General features: G+C 35.3%; 5 protein-coding genes across 5 annotated transcripts; 2 read left to right on the top strand and 3 right to left on the bottom strand. All coding sequences in view use genetic code 12, as the record gives it.

Annotated features, from left to right (window-relative positions):
• Nucleotides 1–1119: 1119 nt before the first annotated feature.
• On the bottom strand, nt 1120–2852 carry AFG1 (ATPase; the record flags this gene model as incomplete). Its single annotated transcript, XM_061119574.1, has 2 exons — nt 1120–2753; nt 2849–2852. The coding sequence occupies 2 exons, from the start codon at nt 2850–2852 to the stop codon at nt 1120–1122; spliced, it is 1638 nt and encodes a 545-aa protein (XP_060975557.1).
• Nucleotides 2853–3349: 497 nt separating this feature from the next.
• Nucleotides 3350–3739, top strand: IES6 (chromatin-remodeling complex subunit ies6; the record flags this gene model as incomplete). The annotated part of the gene is made up of 1 exon (XM_001523124.1): nt 3350–3739. One exon carries the CDS (start codon nt 3350–3352, stop codon nt 3737–3739), a length of 390 nt encoding a protein of 129 aa, XP_001523174.2.
• Nucleotides 3740–4121: 382 nt separating this feature from the next.
• Nucleotides 4122–4871, bottom strand: PVL30_004472 (uncharacterized protein; the record flags this gene model as incomplete). Its single annotated transcript, XM_001523123.1, has 1 exon — nt 4122–4871. One exon carries the CDS (start codon nt 4869–4871, stop codon nt 4122–4124), a length of 750 nt encoding a protein of 249 aa, XP_001523173.2.
• Nucleotides 4872–7241: 2370 nt separating this feature from the next.
• PVL30_004471 (uncharacterized protein) lies at nt 7242–7838 on the top strand (the record flags this gene model as incomplete). Its single annotated transcript, XM_001523122.1, has 1 exon — nt 7242–7838. One exon carries the CDS (start codon nt 7242–7244, stop codon nt 7836–7838), a length of 597 nt encoding a protein of 198 aa, XP_001523172.1.
• Nucleotides 7839–8281: 443 nt separating this feature from the next.
• Nucleotides 8282–9469, bottom strand: CEK1 (mitogen-activated serine/threonine-protein kinase; the record flags this gene model as incomplete). The annotated part of the gene is made up of 1 exon (XM_001523121.1): nt 8282–9469. One exon carries the CDS (start codon nt 9467–9469, stop codon nt 8282–8284), a length of 1188 nt encoding a protein of 395 aa, XP_001523171.2.
• Between the last annotated feature and the right edge of the window lie 2183 nt (nt 9470–11652).

Here is an 11652-nt window from a genome sequence, read left to right as displayed (position 1 = left end):
CACTCTCTCACTTTTTCATAGTCTATTAATCTCGTATTAAATTCCAATAGTACATTCATGTGCAATTGTGATTGTCATTGCTATTGCTATTGCTATTGCTATTGCTATTGCCATTCACTAATATTAATGCTAATGCTAATGCTATTGTGCACGATGTTGATGCAGTTGGGAATAGCAGTAGTAGTAGCAGTAGTAGTATTAGTAGTAGTAGTAGAACAATTTTCTCGATCGAGGAATTTGGTGTAGAACAAAAAAAAAAAAAAAAAGAAATTTACAGAAATTTTAGTTGTCTGATACGATATAGTTGCTTCATTCTATTGTAATCAACACCTCCTTTCTTATTTACTTCTTATTCTTCTTTTTTTTTCTAGTATTGATCAGACAACATTTTGCTAATCATACTCGTACTGTACAAAAAATGTTGAAAAAGATAGAAACATGGAATTATATCATAGTGAATACTAATACTAACAAATTGGGATTGCTATGATGCCTGCATAAATCCATATACAAAGTGAAGGCAACTTCTTTTTTTTTTTTTTTTTTCTTTTTTCTTTCTTTGGGGCGGGGGGGGGGGGGGGAAGGAGGAGAGAGTGGGGGACCACTAATAGTTGCTAGATTCGGAAGTTTGAAGGAAGTAGGTGGACGAAAAAGAGCGGAAATCCATATAGATACTTCATGACGTTTGGTAGCTTTATTCTCCTATACCTTCACTTATATACTTTGACAGCTTAATCTTCTTTCTTTTGGTATAGTATAGTACTGCATATAATTATATCATAATTTAACCTTTCCTTTTTTTTTTTATCTTCTTATTTATTTATTTATTTATATAATTCAACTATACAACTAAAAAAAGGACAGTCTGTATATAACCATATCCATATCGAACTCACCCTTATATTCTTACTATTGTAAAAATACTGTAACATGCTATTGTTTAAAAATATAGATAAGAATATGTGTAAAACCAGAGACAGGAAAAAAGTTTATCTCTCTTTCTTTTCAACTTTTTTTTAACTAATTCTCTTATAAAACAAATAAGTAAGTAAATAAATAATATAGCGTTTATTGATATTGGTCTAATCACCTCAACTACCTTCTCCTGCTCAATCCTGATCAATCTTGATCAATCCACTCTGTAGTACTCATCTGCGCTAACCGACTCAATGCTCTAGCAAAAGCAAACTTCTCTTCATCGTTAACCACAAATAAACTAGCCTTCTTAGCAATCAGCTTATCAAAACCATGCTTAGTAACCAACTCATCATCTGCAAAACTATCTTCAGTTTGCGAGTTTGAAGTTGACTTTGACTTTGTATTTGACTTTGTCACATTCTCTTGTGAATCCTCTTTCTGCTTCTTATTAATCAACTCATAATGATCACCAGAAACCAACAACTGCTCAGGCTCAACAAATAGATCCTTAAACGGTGCAGCACTAGTCACAGCAATCTTACCCCTAGCATCATACACAGCATCAAGAAACGTAATAAACCTCCGAATCTGATTCCTCTCATTAATAGACAAAAACGGAATATCGGTAACAATAAACGCCAGAAAATGCTCAGCAAGACACAAATAATCACCAGCAGCCATTGGTGTACCACACAACTCAAAAAACGTAAACTGCGCTACTCTAGGAGGAGAACAAATAGGAACATGTATTTTCCTTCCCCAAACATCAAGCGAATAATCAGTCTTTTTCTCGAGCAACAGCAGATGGCTTTCACCATTACTTTTATTATTATTATTATGATGATGATGATGATCTTCATTTCCTTGGTTAAAATACTCGTACCACGTATCAACGTGCTTTTTGCAATTGGCCAAATTAGCCTTACTGGCCCATTTAACACCCGGTTTGGGCCAATAATATACTGAACTCAATGGTTTGGGGATCTTTCTATAATCGGTTGGCGAATTCAAAAATATAACACGACATTTATGCTTAATCAACTGAATGCACGGAATAAAACTCACACGCTGGATCCCATTCAAATACAAATCATCTGGTGCTCGATTACTCGTGGCAAACAAAACAACACCATACTCCGGCGACAAGAGCATCATCATCAACCGTCGCAACAACATGGCATCAGCAACATCAGTCACTTGAAACTCATCAAAACACAACACCGTAGCAGAATTAGCAATCTCCGCCGCAAGGATAGGTATCACATCAATCTCATCGTGGCCACTTGGATTACGATTCTCAACCTTCAACTGGTGCGTTCTCTTGTGTATTTTCTGCATAAACTGATGGAAATGCACACGCATCTTGGGTAAATGTTGCGGAATAGTCAGGTAAAACAAGTCCATCAACATTGTCTTGCCACATCCCACATCGCCATATAAATAAATACCTCTCACTCCATTGGCATTGCTATAATCACGATCAAAATCAATCACTTCGGCAGTAGCAGTTGCAGAACCACTGGTACCTCCACCGCTCTCACCATTCTTGCCAAAAAAAGAAGAAAAAACTTTGCCAATAGAACGGAACCCATTATTCTTGGGTTTCAAATCAGCAGCAGTAGGAATTGACACTTTAGGTGGAGTATAGTTTGCCAACAGTTGATGAAGCACCGATAACGAAGTGATGATTTTCCTTTGGTATGGATCATCGCGCAATTTCCCATTCGAAACCCTCTTTTCATACAATGCAAGCGGTGTCTCTTTGGAACTATGTACCGGATTCGTCGAAGTAGCAGAATTAGCTAAATTATTTTCTGAAGCTTCAGCTGCTGAAGCTTGATCTAAAGAAGATGTGGATTGCGACCTGCATTGTATATGAAAATTAATTGGTCCACGAAATAGATGCACTTGACCTAATTGACTTTTAAACGCATTGAGATTGGTCGAAATAGTGAGATGCCGATGCAATATTCGAGATTGTGCAAAATGTGGAGTGCTCAATAACATAATAAATGAATGGATTCTAGCGAGTGTTGATCTAAATATATATATATAAATATATATTCCTTTCTTTCTGACTTTCTATAACAATGTCTATGTTTCTATAAATTGTGTATCCATTTGAAATACCGAGCCTGTTGGGAGTTGTCAAGTTGTGGAGGTACCCGGGGTAACTATATATTTGCAATAGAGCAAAAAAAAAAAGAAACAAAAAAAAAAAGATGTAAAAAGTGGAGGTGATATAACTCGAATCTTATTTTTCTTTTTTTTTTTCTCTCTTTCTCTCTTTCTCTCTATCTCTCTCCCCCCCTCTGGTCATTACAATGCGTAAGAAAGCCCATTCAGGTAGAAGACAAAAACATCCTTTAATGAATTGAAAGTATTGAGGAACACACAACTAAAGCTACTACCAGTACGCCAACCACTAAAAATGTCTGCACAAGCTTCACTCGAACTACACGCACTACTGGAAGTAACAACAAAACCACACTCTTTTAAGCAGAATCCACATAGGAAATCCGTTGGTAGTCGACGCTATAAGCCAGCTAGACAACTCATTGCTGATGAAATACGTTATATTCAATCGAAACCAAATTTACCTACAGACAAGCCTACATACCTAAGTGTTACTGCACCACCATCGCTCTTGCCTAAAAAGCATTATTGTGATATCACTGGTCTTGAAGGAAAGTACAAGAACCCGGCAAACCAGTTGCGTTTCCATAATGTGGAGATATACCAAGAAGTTATAAAGAATATCCAACCTGGTGTGGACCAAAACTACTTGGAACTTAGAGGCGCAAATGTCATTTTGAAATAAAGGAGATGGAAATGGAAAAGGGAATGGGAATGAACATGGAAATGGGAATGGACATGGAAAAGGAAATAAAGTAATTGTGATATGATTTTACATTTGAACATTTGTAAGATTGTAATCTATGACATACCAATGTTTAGAAATGCTAGTGTGCAACTGCAATACACTAAATATATATATTTCTCGCTACCTAATCTCTTTTAGTTCCATCAATGATATACTGGTACTCAGTTTTCAAAAATGATTGATAACCTCGAGTAAATTCAAGATTATACACATGGAAGAATATATAAATAGTATAAGAGTCAAAAAAAATTGTTAAAAGAATGTAAATTTACCCCCCCCTTCTCCCCCCTCGACAAAAAAGGATGTATCTGCAAATAGGTTACTTAAATTTCAAAACCAACTTTTTAATACCGTCATCAAACTTACCCAGTTTCAACAATATCCTCTCCTCTTCATCTTGTTCTCCTTCTCCTTCTCCTTCCCCTTCTCCCACTTCTATACTTTGATATCCATTCATTGGCTTTGTAAAATTTCTAAATGGGTTACAAATCACTTTCAAGTATAATCGATAAACGTCCATAATCAACAGTCGTAATTTGTTCATTTCAACTTGTATGCTTTGGTCTACGCCAACAATTATTTTTAATCCGTTATTGGATTCGTAGCCGTAAACAATCACTTGGTCCTGGATAAATAGTTGCAACACACCACTACTGTCATTGTCTGCATTCTCTCCAAATTGTTCTTGACGTAGTGACAATGATGTAGGAGAAGAGAATATATCCAACGCCATATGTGAAAGAAAGTTAAATTTGAGGAATCGGTTCATGGATTGTGGATCGGTTGAGTTGATCGATGAATTGGGCGGAGATAGAAAAGATTGAATATATAATGGTCTATCAGTTCGCGATATAATAGAAATGAATTGGATTGGGCTAGGTTTTGGGAGTGGCGGAAGTGGATGCGGGAGACTCTGTGAAGCTTTTGTTGGATCTCCAACTGAAGTACTACCATCAGTTGTGGTAGTAGCAGCAGCAGCAGCAGCAGCTGCTGCTGCTTCATCATTTGTTGTAGTCAAAGATTTCGGCGGTGTACCTGACTGTCCTTGTTGTAGTTCTGTAGATGCCATAATGAATATAATCTTTTCTTTTTTTTTTTTGGCTTTTCTTTTATCTTGTTTAAAATGTGTATGATTATCCACAAAAAGATACAATATTTTGGTTAAAGGAGTTTCTCTAGCCAAATGTTTTTATAAAGTTCAGGCACAAAGTGTTTTGATGGTTGTCGTATTCTGATAAATTTTGTCGTAAAATGTTGTCGCAAATACTACTGAGTGAATACAAAGATACCTGTTGCACATATCAATACTCTCTTTTTCATTTAGCTGCAAAAAAAAAAGATAGGAGCTAAATAAAAAACACTATTTACAGTCAAGTCTAGAGCTAACTACCTGTGCTTTGATTAAACTTAATGTTCCTTTAAGGAGTCAGTAACGAATTGAAATAGAAAAGAAAAACACAAAGTTTTATTACTATGTTGTAATTGAGTCTAGTATACTAAAGCATTGTGCTTGTTCGTATACATTATATTTGAACAACGTTACTTCCAATCACGTGATATTTTTTATATGGTTATAAATTGATGAATCTTTTTACTCAAATCAATGCCAAAAAAAATAGAAAAGAAAGAAAAACAATAAATTGGAGAGGAATTTGTTGATTTGCAAAAGTGTCATCCAACAATGTGTAGTGTAAAAGATTTAGAAAGAACAATTTGGTGATTAGCGTTGCATAATTATGATATAAGTATTCTACCTTTTTTTCTTTATAAATTGTGCTATGAGCTCATTTGTCACATGGTCTTTTCTTAAATATTGTGTAAACTGTTGCAACTAGATATTTCTCAACAAAGATAGCTAGATATAGATCAGATCCATTATTCAATGATGGACCCAATTTGAGTTGTGGATGAGACACACTAGTCGTCTGAGTTACACCTTTGTTCTCATTCTCGCACACACTCTTTTCTTTTTTTTTCTTTTTTTCGTTTTTTTGCTTTATTTTATTTTGCAAAAGGGGGGAGAGAGAGCACACGGTATATGCGAAAGGGGTGGTGGGTGGTAGTGGTAGTGGTGGTTGAGAAAGAATGAGATTATAAACTTAGTCTTAAAAAAAAAAAAGAAAATAATAATAATAATGAAAGGTTTTGTAAGCATCACCAAGAAACAAAAATAAAAAGAATTAACCTCTTTTGCCTCGGTGGCAGTGTCTCTATATAAGGCACACTTGTTCTATATCTCTTGTAGTTTAAGGTCTTGCGCTTATTAGATATATGAGATGAATTTACAAGGTTAGAAAGGTGTAATAAATATATATTCTATGGAAGGTTTAAGGAATACACAAGGAACATCCGGAGGTGAAAAGAAAAAATCATTTAAGAAGAGGAAGAAGCAGATGAAGAAGGTAAAGAAAGAATGGCATTTCTGCAAACCATAAGCAAGAGACTCTCTTTACCCTGTCTATTTTCCTTCCTCCCCCTTTCCATCTTTCCTTCCTTCTTCAATCTAAAGCAAAAATGGGAATAAAAGAATTCAATGTAGATAACTTTTTTTTTTTTTCTTTTTTTCTTTTTTCATTTTATAAGTTACTACTTAGAGACTAAGGGAAAACCTTTCAATGTTCCAGAGTATATCCCTTTAAAGATTTAACTCTGAATGGAAGCAAGTACTAATAATCATGTAATAGTAGAATTAAAAGGACAATAGAACTTGAGTGGCTGAGTTGACTTTTGGGAAGTTTTGGGAAGCTTTGGGAAAGCTTTGGGAAAGTTTGGAGAGTAGGCTGTGCTGTTAATCTACCACAAGTACACGACCCTCAATATTCACTCACTACTTACAATTTTATATTTATATTGTATTATATTTATATTTATATTGTATTATATTTTATTAACTGATCTTTAACTCAATAGTATTCACATTGTCTATGTCTTACAATACTCCTTCATATTTACATTTTACATTTGATTTCCCTCTACGTTTCCCAGCTTTCTGCTTTCTAAAAATTACAACCTCTTTTTTTTTATTTTTTTTATTTTTTTAAATTTTTCAACACACCCTTTCCATATTGGCAACTATTATTTACTATTTTGTAGATTCCTTTCAACTTACCTCTTTTTCAACCCAGTATCCAAAGAGACTATATTAGTTTGTTCATTTGCAACTTACAGTCGACTTTAATCTAATTTTTTCAAAATTCTTTGTCCTCCACTCCCGCTTTTCCCTTTGATCCTTTTTTATCCCTTTTTTTTTTTTTTGCTTGCAAACGTCACACACTTTGATCTCACGCAAGTACATATTTTAACCCCTCAAAGTCCCCAAAGGTAAAAACGAAAAGAACAAGAAAAAAAAGAAACAAACAATTTACAACCATTAGCTATTATTATTAACAACAACTACTACCACAACAACTACTACAACTACATTTACAACAACAACATCATGGCTATCTTCAGATCTAAATCGTCCAACAAGACGCCCCAAAACGCTGATGATATCAACATCAAAATCTCCGCCAAGGATGAAGAACATTACAAGTACCATTCTTCAAACATGCATGATCCTATATTGACTGCCGTCAATGAAGAACAACCATTTGAGCAAGCTGCAAACAGAGTAGACAATAGACGTCCTTCATATTTGTCGCAGGATTCAACAGATTTGAAAGATATCTTTGGCCAGCCCATTAGGCAAACCGATATGTCAAACCCTACACGTTCAAGAAACGAAAGACCCTTGGATACAATCCGAGGCTTTGAATATGCAATCACCGGTGATGTGACATACAGAGACCAGTTGGAGAGTAGTAGGTTGGGATGGGGATTCCACGAGGATTTCCCATACTATAACTTGCAAGGCGGTTCAGCACAAGACCAACAAAATGGAGAGGGTATGAGAAGACCAGTTATCAATTTCGATGACCACCAGGGCCAAGAACAAGCAGTATACCAGGCAGGCAACTACAGTGCATCCTCATTACAGGCTGACAATGGCAAGAAACAAAAGAAGAAGAGAGGACTCTTTGGCAAAAAGAAGTAAAGGGAATATAATAGTTTAGCAACAATCAAACAATCAAACAATCAAACAATCAAACAACAACAAACAATCAAACAACAGCAACAACAGCAACGAGAAAATAGTTTTTTTTGTTTAACAACAAACAACACTAGTATCATTGTTGTTCTCGCCACTCTTCCATGTCCCCCTTTTTTTTTTGTATTTTCCTTTCTTACCTTTAATTAGAGATGATTTATAGTTCTTAGTTTAGTCTTTTTATTAGCAGTATTTGTTATTTTTTTTTCTATGAAATACATACTTTATATGTTTTCTGTACCATAATATATTGCGGTAGATCTTTAGATATATATATATATATATACATATATTTAGTAGAGAGAGGTATTTTCCAATTTTGTTTGTTCCCGTTTCTCTTTTGTACTCTATACTCTTTGTTTCATTCCGAGATAAATGCCCTTATCATCTTATAAAGGTTGAATAATCTCTTCATAAAGCATCTTCTTCAACTCTTCAATGCTCAACTCGTCTTTCCTCTTGTCGAAATCAAAAAAGTCCTCGGGGATCTTTTCACTTCTAGGCTCATCATTTGGATCATGGTATAGTTGCAAATACGGATGCTGCAATGCCTCTTCAACGGTTATTCTCTTGCTAGGATTGAAAATCAACAACTTCTCCAAAAGGTCTATCGCCAAGGGGTTTACCGGTACTTGGCCCTGGTTACCCATTGTTTGAAACAATTCTTTAAATGGTATCTTTTTGCAAAATGGTAAGCTTCTGATATACTCTCTAGCTCGCTTGCTCTTGATATTGTAATAGTCTTCCATATCTGGGGTACCCAAGATCTCCATAATCAACCACAACTGATTATGGTAATCTCTTCCAGGGAAAAGCGGTCGGCCCAGTAACATCTCTGCCAATATACAGCCAACAGACCAGACATCAATAGCCGTAGTGTATTCTTGGAACGTAAGCATAATCTCAGGTGCACGATACCATCGAGTCGCCACGTATTCAGTCATAAACCCAAAGTTGTCCTCCGTCAGGGCAATCGACCTGGCAAGACCGAAATCACAAACTTTTAAATCACAGTTGGAGTTGAGCAACAAATTGCTTGGTTTCAAGTCTCTGTGCAAGACATTGGCCAGATGCATGGCTTTTAAGGCTCGCAATGTTTGGTATGTAAAGTATTGTATATGGTCATCAGTCAAGTTTTGTGTGCGAATAACCCGATGCAAATCCGTCTCCATTAATTCCTGGATGAGGTAGATCTCATTGAATTGTTGGTAGTTATAGGGGCGCTGAATGGCCAATATGCTAATGATGTTTTCATGGTTAAAGTGTTTGAGTAGTTTCAATTCTCGCAATGTACGAAGACAAAGCATCGAGCGTTCAAATGGCTCGATTTTCTTAATGGCAACTTTCTGGCCCGATGGTTTATGGATTGCAGAACAGACTATGCCATAAGCACCTTCACCAACAATCTCGAGGATTTGGTAGTGGTCAGAGACATTAAATGAGACCTGGCGTTGGGAAGTTGCAGGAGGATGAGGATGAGACTGTGGTTGTTGTTGTGGTTGTTGTGATTGCAGTTGTTGCTGATGATATGGTGGTGGTTGGTATTGTGGTGGTGCTGCCTGGTCAACATTCATCATGGTGTATATTGTTTATATAAAATAAAAGGAGCGAAGGAGCGAAGGAGGGCAGGAGCAAGGAATTAGGTAAAATGAGTGACTGTTAAGTTATGCAAATGACAGTTTCTGTATTCTTTACAGATACTAGTGTTGCCTCTACCAAATCTGATTCAAGAAGCTGGTGTTGTAGCTGGTGATAAAAGAAAAGGACAAGAAGATGATTCCAAAAAAGGGCAAAAGCAAAAGCAAAAGCAAAAAAAGATGATGATAAAAAAAGAAAGAAAGAATAAACCTTGTAAAAAAGACAAATGCTTTGTATTCTGTGGTCTGTTTCCAACTCTGTGATGTGTGATAAAGGAGTGACTGAAAGTTGAATAAGTCTTTTATTCTTTCTCTCTCACTTTTTCTTTTTCTCTCTCCTTTCTCTCTTTCTCTCTTTCTCTCTCTTTCTTTCTTTGTAACTTTATTTTCTTCTCACACTCCCCTCGTGTTGTCGCGTAGAGCAGAGTTTATTTTACCTTTGAACAGAATGTGGTTGTGCTTGACTAATGTCGAAAGTTTTGATCTTTTATTTTTTTTTATTTATTTAGTTTCAACAAAAGAAGATGTTGACAAGTTGAAGGTACTGTTTAATAAGGAGTGGAGAATGGAAGTAGAGGTAGAATGTACGAGCCGATGAGACTTACTTTATAACATCAGATACACTTACACGTCTTTATTAGTGTTAGTGTAAGTAGTGTAAGTAGTGTAAGTATACATTTTTTCCTTCATTCAATGGTCCCCATCATGGAAGCATATTTGTTCTGTTTAGCCAATTGTACATCATCAGGAACTGTTTGAAACTACACGAACATCTGTCACTTCTAGTGTTGGATGTAGTAGGACTGGTATATCTACCACAGCCTCAAGAACAACAATAAGAACAACAACAACAACAGTCTACTAAACACCAAAACACCTTGTTTTTTATTTTTTGCTAGTTTGATCTTGCATTTTTAAACTACACAATATCTGCAATTTTGTACTCCTCCATAATTCTCAACTGAAACGGAGCGACTGTCACAAACAATTGCTTCCACAATCCGCTTCTTTATTTTTTTTATTTTTATTTTTATTTTCCAATTTCCATTATTCTGTATATTCACACTTTATCATATTGTACAAATGGAACTTTCCCCAACCAAGACTCCAAGGCTTTTCCAAAATATTACCCAATCTACCATAAATCAGACAAAAAAAAAAAAAGGAGAATGAGAAGAAGAAAAGAATTAATTGGTGTTTTCCATTGTTTTGTTTGCACCAACTCAGTTTGCATTTGTGTGCAATACATATACATTTTTATATGTATATATATGTAGCCGTTTTACTTGAATAAGAAGTCATCACAAAGTGTCAATGGTATTGTTAGTATCAATCTCTACACTGTTGTTTCATTTCTCTACACTGTTGTTTTGCCATTTCTCCTTCCCCCCCTTTCGAATACGACTTAGGCTAATATAAGTGCCACATTCCCTTTTGATACCGTTGATCTTTTGGACTACAATCGTTGATGGTGTTTTTGCACCCACAACAAGGTTTTGTTGAAAAGAAATATATATTTAAGATAGAATGTGGCATAAAGATGGGCTTTTTCACCCCAATGGTCGTCTACAAAGATGTGTAATAGCTACATAACCAATTAAAAAGTGTAAAGTCAATATACACAATTTTTTTTTCTTTCTTCAATCTTCTTTAGCCAATACATATCTACAAGAAAGTTAATTTCCACATATCGTCTAAGATGGCAACAGTAAAGAGGAAGGAAAAATATTGATGCAATTCGACAAAAAAATCGTGTCGATACTCCATTACTTTTTTTCTAGCACATTACTAAAATAATTAGTGCTTTTCAGTATACGCTTTCACAAAGATTCGTGTTTCAGATTCTGAAACACTTTTAAATTCTGAAACACAACTAACCAATAACAAGCCAAAAAACAGCAGTTACACTACTACCACCACTACAACCACCTCACCATAAACGATTATCCTCCTCTACATCGAACAATAATAACTTATTGGTCTTTATTCTCCCAATTAACTCATTTTCCTTTATTTTTTTTTATTTCAAATTTCAAAAAAAAAATTAACAACAAAACATCTTGTTGATTGTTTCTTTATTCTCTTTTCCGTACCTGCATGCACATTACATAATCATACATTTG

Source organism: Lodderomyces elongisporus, chromosome 5 (genome assembly GCF_030384665.1).
Source record: "Lodderomyces elongisporus chromosome 5, complete sequence".
NCBI lineage: Eukaryota > Fungi > Ascomycota > Pichiomycetes > Serinales > Debaryomycetaceae > Lodderomyces > Lodderomyces elongisporus.
The sequence above is the reverse complement of the archived record's forward strand: the minus strand, read 5'-3'. Positions and strand labels throughout refer to the sequence as shown.